This window comes from Megalobrama amblycephala, linkage group LG9, assembly GCF_018812025.1.
Source record: "Megalobrama amblycephala isolate DHTTF-2021 linkage group LG9, ASM1881202v1, whole genome shotgun sequence".
Taxonomy (NCBI): domain Eukaryota; kingdom Metazoa; phylum Chordata; class Actinopteri; order Cypriniformes; family Xenocyprididae; genus Megalobrama; species Megalobrama amblycephala.
This window is the reverse complement of record NC_063052.1, coordinates 7,479,645-7,495,388: the sequence shown is the minus strand read 5'-3', so window position 1 is coordinate 7,495,388 and position 15,744 is coordinate 7,479,645. Positions and strand designations below refer to the sequence as shown.

The 15,744-nt window shown below is 38.7% G+C and overlaps 1 protein-coding gene across 1 annotated transcript in view; it reads right to left on the bottom strand.

Annotated features, from left to right (window-relative positions):
- Positions 1–15,744, bottom strand: part of gabbr2 (gamma-aminobutyric acid (GABA) B receptor, 2) — a 262,922-nt gene that overhangs the window by 60,319 nt on the left and 186,859 nt on the right. Inside the window, exons 9-13 of the mRNA XM_048201423.1 lie at positions 13,470–13,530; positions 7,197–7,277; positions 4,262–4,412; positions 3,596–3,728; positions 545–652 (exon numbers count right to left, since the gene is read on the bottom strand). Of these exons, the coding sequence (XP_048057380.1) occupies positions 545–652; positions 3,596–3,728; positions 4,262–4,412; positions 7,197–7,277; positions 13,470–13,530 (534 nt within the window). The remainder of the gene's footprint in view (positions 1–544; positions 653–3,595; positions 3,729–4,261; positions 4,413–7,196; positions 7,278–13,469; positions 13,531–15,744) is intronic.

Genomic DNA, 15,744 nt, shown 5'->3' with positions numbered 1-15,744 from the left:
CTGGCGTCTCTGGCATGGGAGGTGGGCACGCTAACAAGGATGCTAAAGACCACAGTATCTAGCGTCAGTTGTTATCGTGCCTCTTGAGGACAGGGGAGTGAGGATCACCAATTCAGAAGGATTTATAAAGGATCATGTGACACTGAAGACTGGAGAAATGGCTTCTGAAAATTCATTTTTGACATCACAGGAATAAATTACATTTTAAAATATATTACAATAGAAAACAGTTATTTAAAATTGTAATAATATTTTACAATATTACTATTTTTACTGTATTCCTTGGTTTGCACTAGAATTTTTTTTTTTTAAATTACCGACCCCAAACTTTTGAACAGTAGTGTATCTGTGGCCAATATATTATTAATGATATTAAATCATTTTTATTGATAGTGATAATGATAATTTGAAATGGTATATTTGTTTTCGCTAGTGTTATGAGCCAGTGTGACCTGGATCTGTAATGTTGCTTTGTGAGGTTTACTTTGAGATATAAATGGAGTGCTGTGTTGTATCTGAAATGCTTTTAGACTCCATTTCTCACCTTCTTCTTCATCTTTACATTCTTGAAGATAGCGTGCACTCTCCAGGTCTTTGCAAACATGGCACCAAACGCTGTTGTGTAACCCACAATGAGGATCCATGTACGGACCTAAAAACGTTAAATGAGAAAGTAAAACAAGGTTGTTACAAACCAAAAGGCACTAGAATGCTGAATGCTACCCCAAATGCAAGACTGTACTGTAACACCAGTCAACAGAATACAAAGCAGCAGAACCAAAGCAGGAAGTAATCCCACTTCCACTATTAGAAAGCATATCGGATGTCAGGGTGTGTAGTGAATTCTGTGGAAGTTGTAGAAGTTCCTGAGGCATATTTTTTTCTCTTTGTCCTCTCTTCATCTTCTGTCTCTCTTACTCTCTCCCACAGATCTAGTGTTCTTTATTCTGATCTCCTCTGGGAAAGTAATTCTCAGCGTGTATAAGGCAGGACGATAAGGCTCGGAGACATAGTTCGAGAGTTTCGGAACAGTTTATAGAACTGCTGCGCTGTTGCTACATCTTGTTTGTTGAGTTTTTTTATGTGGTTTTATGTGGTGTTTTTTGGATTCTGCTGAATTACATGTTGAAACTGTGACTGAAATGCGATCTTATTGGACCATAAAATCACAATCAAATGAATCTTCCAGCAAATGTGTTGATGAATTTATAGTTGTCATGGAGTTACAGCTGTCACATATTATTGTTTATAAACCTAAATTAAAATGTTGTAACTTGTTGTAACATTATTGGTATACTTCAACTTTAATTAAAAATACAATTAATTAATTTCTAATTGATTGAAAATAATAATTATTTCACCCCATCCTTAAAGGGTTAGTTCACCCAAAAATAGTCATTTCAAACCTTTTAGACTTTCATTCATCTTCGGAACACAAATGAAGATCTTTTTGATCTTAATCTGAGGACTTTCTGTCCCTCCATAGACAACTACGCAACAAACTTTTATGCTTCAAAAAGTTCATAAAGAGTTACGCATGTAACCATGGTTCCCTGAGAACAGGGAACGAGACTCTGCGCTAGATTGCGCTATGAGTGACAGTTCCCATTGCGCAATCTAGCGCAGAGTTGAAGTTCCCTTTCGAAAGGGAACTAATCCATATGAACTGAGTGGTTTAGTCCAAATTTTCTGAAGAGACTCAATCGCTTTATATGATATAAAGATTTAATTTAGGCTTTTATTCACATATAAACATTGATTGGCGAACATAAACAAAGCTCAACTGAACCTGATTGACGCGTGAGAACAAACCTCTTGCGGAAGCTCAAATGTGCTGTGTAACACACGAGAATGAACCTCACTGGTTCTCGCACGTCAAGCAAACATGCATGAGCTTCTGTTTACCACAACTGATGTGTGAGTTGATGAATGTTGAATTAGATGTGATTAAATCTGTTTAGCATATAAAGTGATCAAGTCTCTTCCAAAAATTTGGAATAAACCGCTCAATTCATATGGATTAGTTTTACAATCTCTTTATGAACTTTTGTCAAAGTGTCAAAGTGGTAGTCGCATAGCTGTCTATGGAGGAACAGAAAGATCTCAGATTTCATCAAAAAGATCTTCATTTGTGGTCCGAAAGTCTTATGCTGCGTTCACACCAGACGCGACTTGCGCGAATAAATCGCGCTATTCGGGCGTAGTTGGACGCTTGAACATTTTGAGTTTACTCGCTTCATTCGCGCGTGAAAATCCCTTCACAACAGACGCGAATTCGCGTCATGAGAGGGGCTCTCCCGCTCCTTTATGTGTCCCAGACTCTCCCACTGCTTTCTGCACACTTCCTCTGAATAAACACAACTTGTCAGTGGGGAAATAATTGTAAATTACAGCGAATAAGCTCAATTGGTCATCTTTAGTTGGCTTGTAGTCTTAATATGTATATATATATATAGCTCAAATTGAGTAAAGACCATTTTTTACAACTTATCAGATTGTCCGACCTCCTCACTCACTTTCTTTCAAACACGATCCTTTTTATTTCTGTTTCTATAAATGTATGAAGATGTATATCGACGATGATTTTGTCCTCCATTGTTGTTTCGAATTTCTGCCTCAGCTCGCTACGTCACGTCACTACTAGAGCAAGCTCCTGATTGGTTAACGCGGCGCGGAAATTCGCCAAAGTTCAGATTTTTCAACTTGCGCGAATCGCGTCATTCGCGCGAATTGCTCAATTCGAATGACGTGGCGCGAATTGAGCGATTTGCGCGAATCGCGCAAGTTGAAAAATTCATTTTCAAAAAGTTGAAAAATTCATTCGCGCGAATCGCGACGCAGGATGTCAATTCGCGTCTTTGCATTGACTTAACATGTAAATCACTCGCGCATACCGCTTCATTCGTGTCCGGTGTGAACGCACCATTACAGGTTTGGAACAACATGAGGGTGAGTAATTAATTACAGAATTTTCATTTTTGGGTGAACTATACCTTTAATATCGCAACGCAAATCTTCAACAGGCCGGAGAGAACAGAGCCTGTCTCAGGCAGGTAGCATGTGCCCTGCTCAACACATTTGTGAGCTATTTCCCCTGTGACTCAAGTTACTGCAGTAGCCAAAGCCTTGTAATTAAAAGGTGGATTATGGTCACATGCAAACAGACAGTGGAGGCGTGACGAGACACATCCAATTCTGGTGACACAGCCTGAGTAGTAGAGGTGAAAAGCGTTCACATCCAAATATAGAGGAGACCAGGGATAGTTGTCTCAGGGGAAGTTGGCACAGGGGAAGTTATCAAAATCTCGAAAAGGTTTTTTTTGAGTCAAATATCCAGTTGGACAAATGCTTGTTTTCTCTAGCACTGGGTTGGCATGTTGGTTTAAAACAGAAACGAAATTCTAAATGCGTTCTAAATTAGAATAATTAACAATAGCCTTCAAAATTCCAATTTCATCATATGTTTGCTTATTATTGTGACAATTTACCCATTACAGTACATAAATGCACCATGAGAACACTTACAGGACTAAAAAAATGTGACAACTAACCCAAGGTCTAGCCAGATTCACATCTGATTCACAGAATTACTCACAGTACAGAGGGTCTCAAACTCCTTGTCTGACACAAAAGATCCATCCAGACCAAAGAGGAAAATGGAGGCATACGACAGCAGGCCACCCAGAATAATCAGGTTGTTCATATAGGGACTCGACATTTTGATCAGCCTGCAGATGGAGGGAAGCACACAGCCGATACATTAAATATTCACATTTCATTTATTATTAACTACTGCAATTAAATGTGCATCTACACCCGTGACTGTATCATATACAGTAGGATCCAAAAGTCCGAAATCACTAGTAAAAATGCTTTATTTTGCATTATTTAAAAAATGGAATGCACAATGTCCCATTGCAATTTATAAATACCAGATTTAATGAAAGAGCACCTTATGAGAATCAAGAATATCTGACAAAAATACAAAATGTGCATATCCAGACCCTGAATAATGTAATTTATTCCTGTGATTTTCAGCAGCCATAACTCTAGTCATCAGTGTCACATGATCCTTCAGAAATCATATTTTTCTTCAAACATATTGTTCATTTTCTATCATAACTTTTCAAATTTACATTTTTCAAAATCCTAAAACTGCTTTCCACATGAAACAAAAGATCCCAGAATTTCAGTGTGGTCTCAGACATTTGTCCATCTCAATCTTGAACTATTTCCTGTCGTAGTCTCGCTCAGCCCTGACCTGTGGTTGCGGTTTTTGATGTTAAAGAAGAGGAAGGTTCCTGCCATGAGCATGCCCAGGATAGTGATGGTAGACAGGATGCTGTAGAGGGGGACATTTATTTGCCGGCGCTGCAGACGAACAAACGTCCGATCCTTCGGTGGTTCAACACCTACGAGAGTCATGATGGTTCACAGTCAGTAACTCTTGGAGTCATCTCTAAGAACGTCACCTCAGAGAAAGCTTTCAACCTTTCCTAGGAAGACGCTCCTGTGTAATTTAAATGACTAAGGTTTTAAAATGCCACTCATTTTACATACAGTATTAGCTCTATTTCTGTACAATGTTACATAATATTTGTGGATGGGTTTAAAAACGGAGATTGTGATGTAATATGCGATTAGATCTTACATCATAACGATACGTTTGAAGACAGTCAAGCACTTAAAACAAATGAGTCATCAAAATGAGTCAAGAATTGCAAGAACAAACCTGATGTCTTGACAACCATGGTGTTTTCATGTAAAACTGTGAGGCTTTACTGCTATAAGCAGATTTTTGTTTTATACTCATACATTTTAATTGCTCTTTACTTATATTTGAACATTTGAACTTACATTAAGAAATATTTGAGTAAGCTAATTCATACAATTAACTTAAAATTATCGTGTAATCTCAATTTAAATATTTTAAGCAGTGGAAACATGGATAGATTTAAAGGGTTAGTTCACCTAAAAATGAAAATTCTGTCATTTATTACTCACCCTCATGCCGTTCCACACCCGTAAGACCTTCGTTAATCTTCGGAACACAAATGAAGATATTTTAGTTGAAATCTGATGGCTCCGTGAGGCATTTTGGTGCGCCAAAAAAAACAAAATAACGACTTATATAGTGATGGCCGATTTGAAAACACTGCTTCAGGAAGCATCGGAGCATAATGAATCAGCGTGTTGAATAAGCTGTTCGGAACGCCAGAGTCACGTGATTTCAGCAGTTTGGCTGTTTGACACGCGATCCAAATCATGATTCGATACGCTGATTCATAATGCTCCGAAGCTTCCTGAAGCAGTGTTTTGAAATCGGCCATTACTAAATAAGTCATTATTTTGTTTGTTTTTTGGCGCACCAAAAATATTCTCGTCGCTTTATAATATTAAAATTGAACCACTGTACTCACATGAACTGATTTAAATATGTTTTTAGTACCTTTATGGATCTTGATAGAGGAAATGTCATTGCTCCCTATGCAGGCCTCACGGAGCCATCGGATTTCATCAAAAATATCTTAATTCGTGTTCCGAAGATTAACGAAGGTCTTATGGGTGTGGAACGGCATGAGGGTGAGTAATAAATGACAGAATTTTCATTTTTGGGTGAATTAACCCTTTAACTAGTTAATTCAGTACATGCTAACTTGCTAATTGGTAACAATACTTTGATAGCATTAGCATAGCATAGCAATTGCTGAATGAGTACGGCAATATAGAACATTTAATATACACCAATTAGGCATAACATTATGACCACTGACGGGTGAAGTGAATAACAGATTATTTCATCATCAGGGCACCTGTTAGTGGGTGGGATATATTAGACAGCAAGTGAACATTTTGCCCTCAAGCAGGAAAAATGGGCAAGCGTAAGGATTTGAGCAAGTTTGACAAGGGCCAAATTGTGTTTGCTAGACGACTGGGTCAGAGCATCTCCAAAACTGCAGCTCTTGTGGGGTGTTCCCAGTCTGCAGTGGTCAGTATCTATCAAAATTGGTCCAAGGAAGGAACAGTGGTGAACCAGCGAAAGGCTCATGGGCGGCCAAGGCTCATTGATGCACATGGGGAGCGAAGGCTGGCCCATGTGGTCCGATCCAACAGACGGGCTACTGTAGTTCACATTGCTCAAGAAGTTAATGCTGGTTCTGATAGAAAGGTGTCAGAATACACAGCACATTGCAGTTTGTTGTGTATGGGGCTGCATAGCCACAGACCAGTCAGGGTGCCCATGTTGACCCCTGTCCACCACTGAAAGTGGCAACAGCGGGCATGTGAACAACAGAACTGGACCACGGAGCAATGGAAGAAGGTGGCCTGGTCTGATGAATCACGTTTTCACAACTTACAGGACTTAAAGGATCTGCTGCTAACATCTTGGTGCAGATACCACAGCACACCTTCAGGGGTCTAGTGGAGTCCATGTCTCGACGGGTCAGGGCTGTTTTGGCAGCAATAGGGGGACCAACACAATATTAGGAAGGTGGTCATAATGTTATGCCTGATCTGTGTATATCTGTTACAAAACAAGCTCATGCTCCACTGGTCACCCCCCAAAAAACACACGTAACAGAAACTCTTCTAAATTAGCATAGCAAAACATTAAACACCAATAAATCTCCCACTTAACATTAATCTTGCACACACAAAAAAAAAAATGATATAACACTTAATTTTAGCATTTACTCTCCCTTTAGAGTGTCATGGCAAATCATGCTGGGAAATCCCAGAAACCCCAGTTTCAGTTAAATTTAAGTTTGTCTAAATTAAAAGAAATAAGTTCATAAAACTCAAAACAATGAAATAATTCAGATTACTTAAAATGCGTCAGTTTTGTGAACTCAAAAGAAAAAGTTCTAAATACTCACAAAAGTTAATTTGATTAAACTAATTTGTTTAATTTAAGTTTAACCTACTCAAACCAATTAATTATTTTGAGCATTGGAGTTTACAGTGTTCCTGTCCACCACTGTGTTCCTCAGAGGCAGTGTGAAAAAATAAATATCCAGGGAATAAGAAAAAAACCAAAGAATGTCAATGTGGGCAAACAGAAAAATAACTCTTGAATTATTCAGATGACCACACACAGAACAGTGAGTACACAACATTGTCAGGCGTGTGAACCTTCTGTCTCCCTCTCACTCAAACGCTGACCCGTAAACACACACAAACGGGGCTTTTCCTACCTTGGAACCTGATGGTGTTGTTTATAAGGTCCAGTATATCTGCAATGGCATTGTACTCGCCCACCTTCACCTCTTGACCCTCTGTAAAAGACAGCAAGAACAAGAGGATGGCGACGATAAGAGCAATATGTTCAAAGCCGGCGGCCCCCAGAGAAAACAAGACAATAGACAGTAAATTTAGTTTCTGTGTGCTCCACTGCAGAACCTGCCCAACATATTGTCCCAAAATGCTCAGGGCGATGTTGACCTGAAAAAGTATGTAAATTGCAACCTCACGCATTTGCACATCAATCAAAAGGCTGCTGATTAGAGAGTGTGCAAAAACAATGATTTGAAACATTGATTTCATGATGAATAACTCAGAAAACAGCTTTTCTAACAAGGATTCAGTCAGTTTGCTTTGAATACAGATTGTTTCAAAGCAGCTTTACAGTGATAACAGGAAAATTATGCAGACAAAGTTTGTTTCGGCTGTACAGCACCTCTAAATGAAAATAGTGTCATTGTCTAGCTTACGTAAGATCAGTGTTGATTTATTTTCATTGTAAAAATCATTAGTTATTAATTTAGTTCATTTATCTATACAGCAGCTCTGCAGAAAACAGTTATGTTGTCGTTCAGATCAGTTCAGTTCTCATACAACAGTGTCAATGCAGTCAGATCTGTAATATTGCTGCATATTAAGTGTGAATTTTTACACACTTTTGGCTTTGACAAATATGTCCTTTAAATTTACTTTAGACAATATTTGGCCTTGTTATATTCATTTATTTTAGCCCATTATACTCTGAATGAAATGACATAATATAGTAAAATAAATTAATAAATAAATATTGCAAAATAAGACATGATATACACAAAAGCTCAAAAGTTTGGGGTTGGTAAGATTTTTTAACGTTTTTGAAAGTCTCTTGTGCTCACCAAGGCTGCATTTAATTGATCAAAAATACAGAAAAAACAATTATACTGTAAAATATTATTACAACATTATTCTATTTAAATATATCTTATAATGTAATAAAATTCCTGTGATGGCAAAGCTGAATTTTCAGCATCATTACTCCAGTCTTCAGTGTCACATGATCCTTCAGAAATCATTCTAATATGCTGTTTTTTTTCCTTGTGTTATTTTCTTAGTTTTTTTTTTGTTGTTGTTTATTTATTATGCTTTTTCATCTTGTCTTTGTTATTGCTAACAAAAAAGAAAGAAAAAAAAAGAATAACACTGAACTAGGTATTAAAGATGAAAAAGGATGGTTGGTTAGATGGAACTAGAGGTTTCGTACCCAAAAATGCAATAAAATAAAGCTTAGTGTCAATAAATCCCCAGCAGAACAAGACTTATTCTCAGAAGCCAAATATAAGGCAAAGTCTATTCCAAAAGCCATCTTAAAACTCAATATTTCTCCCTGGTGTGCGCTTCAAGACTACTTGTGTATTGACTGTCACACTTGCAGGGCAAAAAAAAAAATTTCCTTCTTGAGACTAAAACTAACTTTAAAAAAAAGAGAACATGGAAAATAAGACTTTTATCATTTAGTTCCTGGAAGTATGTTTCCTGCTCAATGCAATTCATCTGACGAACTCAGATTTTCACATATAACTGCTGTGGGTTAAACTAAGCCAAGCTTTAATTTGAATAACACAATTTAAACATGGATAGCTAACAAGATTGACTAGTACTACTACTAATGGACCTCCTTCAATCTGACATTTGATTAAGTTTTGTGCACTATAGGTGGTCTCGCTGTGTCATTAACTGTGAATAATCAGGTGCTGTCAGAGCTCCATGTATAGCGGACATTATCATTCAGGTACTTATCTGACCATGAGATCAATGGGACACTACAAAAACCACAAGCATGTAAACTGATGCACAGTATTCAGTTATTACTGTAGTTGTCAACTGTAATGACTTACAGTATAAAGACTTAAAGGTGCCATTGAACGTTTTTTTACAAGATGTAATATAAGTCGAAGGTGTCCCCTGAATGTGTCTGTGAAGTTTCAGCTCAAAATACCCCATAGATTTTTTTTAAATAATTTTTTTAACTGCCCATTTTGAGGCATAATTAGAAATGTGCAATGCAGACAATTTACAAATATCACTAAAAATATCATGTTATCATGGATCATGTCAGTTATTATTGCTCCATCTGCCATTTTTCGCTATTGTCCTTGCTTGCTTACCTAGTCTGATGATTCAGCTGTGCACATCCAGACGTTAATACTGGCTGCCCTTGTGTAATGCCTTTCATAATGTTGGGAACATGGGCTGGCATATGTAAATATTGGGGGCGTACACACCGACTGTAACAGTCGGTGTTATGTTGAGATTCACCTGTTCTTCGGAGGTCTTTTAAACAAATGAGATTTATATAAGAAGGAGGAAACAATGGAGTTTGAGACTCACTGTATGTCATTTCCATGTACTGAACTCTTGTTATTCAACTATGCCGAGGTAAATTCAATTTTCAATTCGATGGCACCTTTGAATATTGGTCAGGAAAAAGGCTTTCTCAAAAAGCCAATAAGAAAGAAATAGTTTGGCCAGAACACAACCTTGCCAGTAGGTTATTGTCACATAACTAGGTTAAGAAATGGCTCTGAGTGTCATGTCCAGATGGTTTGGTGTGTGGTGGCAGTAGGTATGATATAGGAGCTGACAGACTAAAACTCTAAAGACGTATGGCGGGCTCAATTGAGGATCAGCACATCTTTAAATATTCAGCCTGGGCTATCCTTCCTATCCTTTAACAGCAAGGGATGAAGAGAGAGAGAAATGAGCAGAGAGAGAGTGAGAGGTGGGAAACTAATGGAATCCAGAAAGAAACAGGGACATCTGAGGGAATTAGCAAACCGCTCAAGTGTGCACTGCAAAAATCATATTTCTAATACATTCGTGTCTTATTTTCCAGTTCAAATATCAAATTTTTAATTTTATTTTTTTCCCAGTAAGATAAAATACATTTGTATGCACTCTATGAAAACAAGTGAAAGAAATCTTTCAGTGTTGATTCTCAACAGTGTTGGGGAAAGATACTTTTAAAAGTAGTGCATTACAATATTGCGTTACTCCTTAAAAGAGTAACTAATTGCATTACTTTGTTACTTTTTATGGAAAGTAATGCATTATTTTACTTTTGCGTTACTTTTTATTCTATCTGGGCTGTTTGTTTGTTTATAACAACAAAAAAAAGTTCTATTTTTGGCAAATGTTCACATCAAAAGTGAAATGAATAAGCCTCAGGCTGAAGGAAATGCAAATTTATGCCTGTACAGTAGAGGGCGCAGCTTAAACAAACCTTTCAGCTGTGCTGCCATTCTGGAGTACAGAAGAATAGGAGAAGAAGTAAATGAGTAAATGTATTCTCACATTTAGTCCTGAACTAGTCAAGAATAACCATCATGTTTACACAATACCTCTGCACTTTACTCTCAATTTCTCTCAACATGGGGACAGGAGAGGTGACGTCAGCCAATAAATAGTTGTAACAAAGTAACTTGCGTTACTTCTCAGAAAAAGTACGCACCAACAGACGGCATATTTTGTCGGTTCAGTGTGATACCTCTGTCGGTGTCTGTTGGCATTTGTCGAAGCTCGTTTTCATCGAATGAGCATGCTGAATCGGCACTTGTCGGGTCGTGGAATGTTTGAGACATTACGTACTGTAATCTGGTGATTGTCGGAATCTGTTGGTGCAGTGTGACTTTGACTTTAGTTGTGAAAGTCTGATAGTGTATGTCTCGTTTAGTGTATGATTTGCAGTTTTTCTCTGTAAAAATGTATGAAGTCTGCAATTGTATGATGCCTAGTGTTTTAAAATTTGTTCAGATTGTAAAAGTTGTGTATGTATTCCGATTTCCAGCCTTAAGAGATTGAATGAGTGAGAGAGTGAATGAGAAAATAATAAGTCAGGAAGTAAATGTGTTTAAATGAATGAAGGAATGAATGTGTGAGTGAATGAACAAATGCATGTGATAGTGAATAAATACAGTGAATGAGAATGTGAGAGTATGAATGAACGATGAGTGTAATGCTGCGTTCACACCAAACGCGAATAGAGCGTCAAATTCGCGTCTACCGCGTCTAGTTTGCCGCTTGAACATTTTGAATGCATTCGCGCGTCTAGAGCGAAATAGACGTAAAAAACAAGTGTTTGAAGCGAAATTGACGCGCATCCGAGGCAAAATCCGCTTCTTGTGGGAGGGGCAAGTGCTAGGCGGTTGTCTGTTTGCAAGATGGCTGATGTTGATCGTGCGTTCATCGAGAGAGCTTCCGCTTTGTATTCGCGGGTCAATAAACGTGTACGTGACTCAAAAGTGAAATGTGTATTTACAACTTACCAGGTTGCCCAATCTCCTCACCGACACTCTTCCAAGCGAGGTCCTTTTTATTCCTGTCTCTATAGAAGTATGAACTTGTGTCATAAATCTCTGGGTGACTGCTCTGATAATATCAGTCGTTCCTCCATTTTGAATGAGTGACTCCAGGCGGGCCTGCTGCCACAGCAGCAAGCAGGCTCCTGATTGGTTAACGCGGCGCGAATTTACGCAAAAGTTCAAATTTTTCAACTCGGGCGTCAGACGCGAATTCGCGTCAAACGCGTAAATGCACAAAAAGCACCATTCGCGCGAAACGCTCAATTCGCGTCATTCGCGCGAACTAGACGCGCGAATGAGGCGAATTCGCGTCTTCCGCGCCGCGCTAAACGCCTCATTCGCGTCTTTACATTGACTTAACATTGAAATCATTCGCGCCAGACGCTCTATTCGCATTTGGTGTGAACACAGCATAAGTGAATGAGTGAGTTAAAGGTGCAGTAAGCGATTTCTGAAAAACTCTGTTGAAAGCGGATCGGACCGAGCACCACAACAAACTTGTAGCCAATCAGCAGTAGGGGGCGTATACATTTATGATAGGGGAGGAGAGAGACTGAGTAAGTAAGAGGGAGATTTGAAAAAAGACTGTAGAAAGAGAGATGGCTGAGAGACATTACAAAAAAGAAATGGTCAGTGTGAAAATCACTAGAAAAAGAAGGGGAGAGCTTTAAGACCTGCATTAATATTAGAAAAGCTTTCCAGCACTGGAAAGACCTAAGCGAGAAGGCCTTGAAAACAGATGCAGAGGTTGTGTTGATTCTGCTCTATACATGAGTAACATTGGTTTTGAGTGTGTGCTGCAGGCGACTGACAACAAACTCTAGTTTGTATTTACTCACATACTGTAAGTTCATGTTTTGTTCTTCCTGGAGGTTCGTTCGTCATCTTCGTTTGTTTTTCATGTAGCTTTATTTTGCTTCGCTTCTGCTATGATAAAGAGACATCCACTCTTTCATTGTGTGTTTGTGCATTTTGGGGGCGGAGCAATGAAGGTAGGGGTGTGTTTGTTTGGGTTGATTTCAAATATCAACAGTGTTCAACAATGATTCTCAGAAATCACTTACTGCACCTTTAATGTGAGTAAATAAATGAGCGAGAAAGTGACTGACTGAGTGAATATGAGTGTGAGTGAGTGAGTGATGAAGGAGGCAGAAAGCAGAGTAATAGAGTGAGAAACCCAAAGAAAGAAGGAGCCCAAAGCAAGTGTGCGCTTTGAGTCGGGTGTGAGTTGTGATTGTTCTCGGTGTAGAAGAAGACGCTCTCTAGGGCTCTGCTGATAACAGCTTCTTTCTTTTTTTCATTATTTATCCCTGACTGCCATTCGCCTTCATATTGACAGACAGTTCAATCACCCCTCAGCCAAACAACCCTCCGATCCTGCGGCCTGCTCACAAATACAGTCTGAAGAGGTGATGTAACACACTATGGGAGGGATGCCTCTGTGCCGAAGCAGATAAGACTGAAGAGGGTGGGGAACGCTGGCCTGCGGCTGCCGTGGGGTGCGAGGGGGGAATCCCTGCTCCAAGATTAAATCCCACAAACCAGAGTTAATCTCTCCTGCCCTCAGGAAACACACACACACACACACACACTGGATTAATCACATCAGAGGGCCGAGCAGGGGAATTCTCTGACCCCCATTAAACTACAGGATGTCACCAAAGCTGCCGCTGTGCATGTCGACTGTTTACGTGATGTATGGCACAAGCGCTGACTCAACGTCACACTGATATATGTGTCACACGTATTTTACGAAACGACACTGGCATGGATTGAGATGTTCATTTAAGACGAAAAATGATCAACATTGGCTGAAGGACCTGAATTTGATCCAGCATTTCCTATAAAAAGGCTTGTTAACCATGAGAAATGACCATCTAATGGACTTACCTTGAAACTGGGTGAATTTTATGGTTCCCATGCGTTCCCCATTCCTGAACATCACCTGACCCTGCAAAAAAACACACAGCGAACAACCTTCACAAGAGCTGCTTATCACGTGTAAATGGACAGTTTGCAGAAGTCCTGATTGCACAGTTGAGATGATTAATATCACGGCACATAATCCAAGCTGGACAGATATATCTTACAAGGATCGATTTTCCATCTTGTTGCCATATCCTTCACTCTTGGCACACCAACAAATTGGGAGTGTATAGCTTGAAGTCTGGCACAGTGCTTGTTTTTTTTGGCTCATTTATTACTTTAAAGATCTGTGAATTGATCGCATTCTTGAGGCAAACATAATTAATAGCAGCACAATTGATTTGTTAAATTAAAGAAGCACATGGAGGTCTGAGATGGCTGTCAGGTTGAGCCAGCTGAGGAGAACTTGGATGCATTACTGGTTCACAAATATAAAAAATACAGAAAAAGGTCCACGCTTTAAAATAAAATAAAATAAAATAAAATAAATATATAAAACACTTCTGCATATTGGTTATCGAACATTAAAAAAAAAAAAAAAAAAAAAAACTTGTATCAGTCGCAAATATAAAAAGGCTACTGAGTTTTTGCATTACCCTTCTTGTGCCCTTGAGAGATCATCACAGCAATAAGCAATAAGCCTTGTAAGAAACTTTGGATTAAATGCATCTTCTAAAGGGGAAGAAACCAATTAAAATTAAGTATATATAAATAATAAATCTCTTCACCCAGTTACAAAACACAATCATTACCAGAAGTTTCTGGCAAAATCATGCATTCAAATATGATGCGAAGCCTCATCAGACCTTGCACATTAATCATGGATATCTGATCAAAACACAGATGAGCATATAGCATTTTTACATAAATAGCTCCATCACTGGATCAAAATATTATCTAATTTGCTCATTATGTCCTAAAAAGGAAATGTGTAAATGCAGTTTGCTGTCTGTCTGCCCCCGGAACTGCCTAATGAGACATTTAAAAGGATTTGGGATCACTCGGCCCAATGAAATAACAGGTGAGAGGCATACTGCATTACCATGGCAATAATTAGAAGGCCATTAAAACCATGGGAGGCAACTCAGAAGTGATCATATCTCTAAAACTGGTCGTCTTTGAAGTGTAGAGCAGGCTCCAGTCCCAGTGCGATACGATTCTTTGTTTAGCTGCTCTGACGTGGGCGCGCTGGATAAATGCTCGCCTTCACGAAACACATTAAAGCTGCAATTCAGAGTTATGTGTGTAAACAATATATAATGTGAAATGCAGTACTCCTTGTCAAATGAAATTTACTGACTCTATAACAAGACCTGTGGTAATTTATTTCATAGTTTTCAAGACCTAATTTTTGATTTATATGCTAAACAGGATGTCATTTTTGTGACATTGCGGAGACAATACAACAAGGAGAAACGACAGTCATATTTTGTTGTTCAGGACCATCATTTTCATTATTCATTTTATAAAACGGAGGAAAGAAAGTCATATGGATGGTGGCATGAGGATGAGAAAATGGTGTAGAGAAAATGATGACAGAATTATTTTTTTTGGGGGGGGGGGCTATCGATTCGCCGATTGCGAATGCGCCGATTCAGGCTGCAGCCCCTTTAAATGCTCACGCTCCCCGCCCACGGAGCTCGCGCTTGCCTTAAACAGTGCATAAACAAAGTTTACACAGGTAATATAACCATCAAAATGAATCTTTACAAAGTGTTCATCATGCATACTGCATGCATGCGTCGGATTATGTGAATATAGTATTTATTTGGATGTTTACATTTGATTCTGAATGAGTTTGAGGCTGTGATCCGTGGCTAACAGCTAATGCTACACTGTTGGAGAGATTTATAAAGAATGAAGTTGTGTTTATGCATTATACAGACTGCAAGTGTTTAATAATGAAAATAGCGACGGCTCTTTTGTCTCCGTGAATACAGTAAGAAACGATGGTAACTTTAACCACATTTAACAGTACATTAGCAACATGCTAACGAAACATTTAGAAAGACAATTTACAAATATCACTAAAAATATCATGATATCATGGATCATGTCAGTTATTATTGCTCCATCTGCCATTTTTCGCTATTGTCCTTGCTTGCTTACCTAGTCTGATGATTCAGCTGTGCACATCCAGATGTCCTGCCCTTGTCTAATGCTTGAACATGAGCTGGCATATGCAAATATTGGGGGCGTACACCCCGACTGTTACGTAACAGTCGGTGTTATGTTGAGA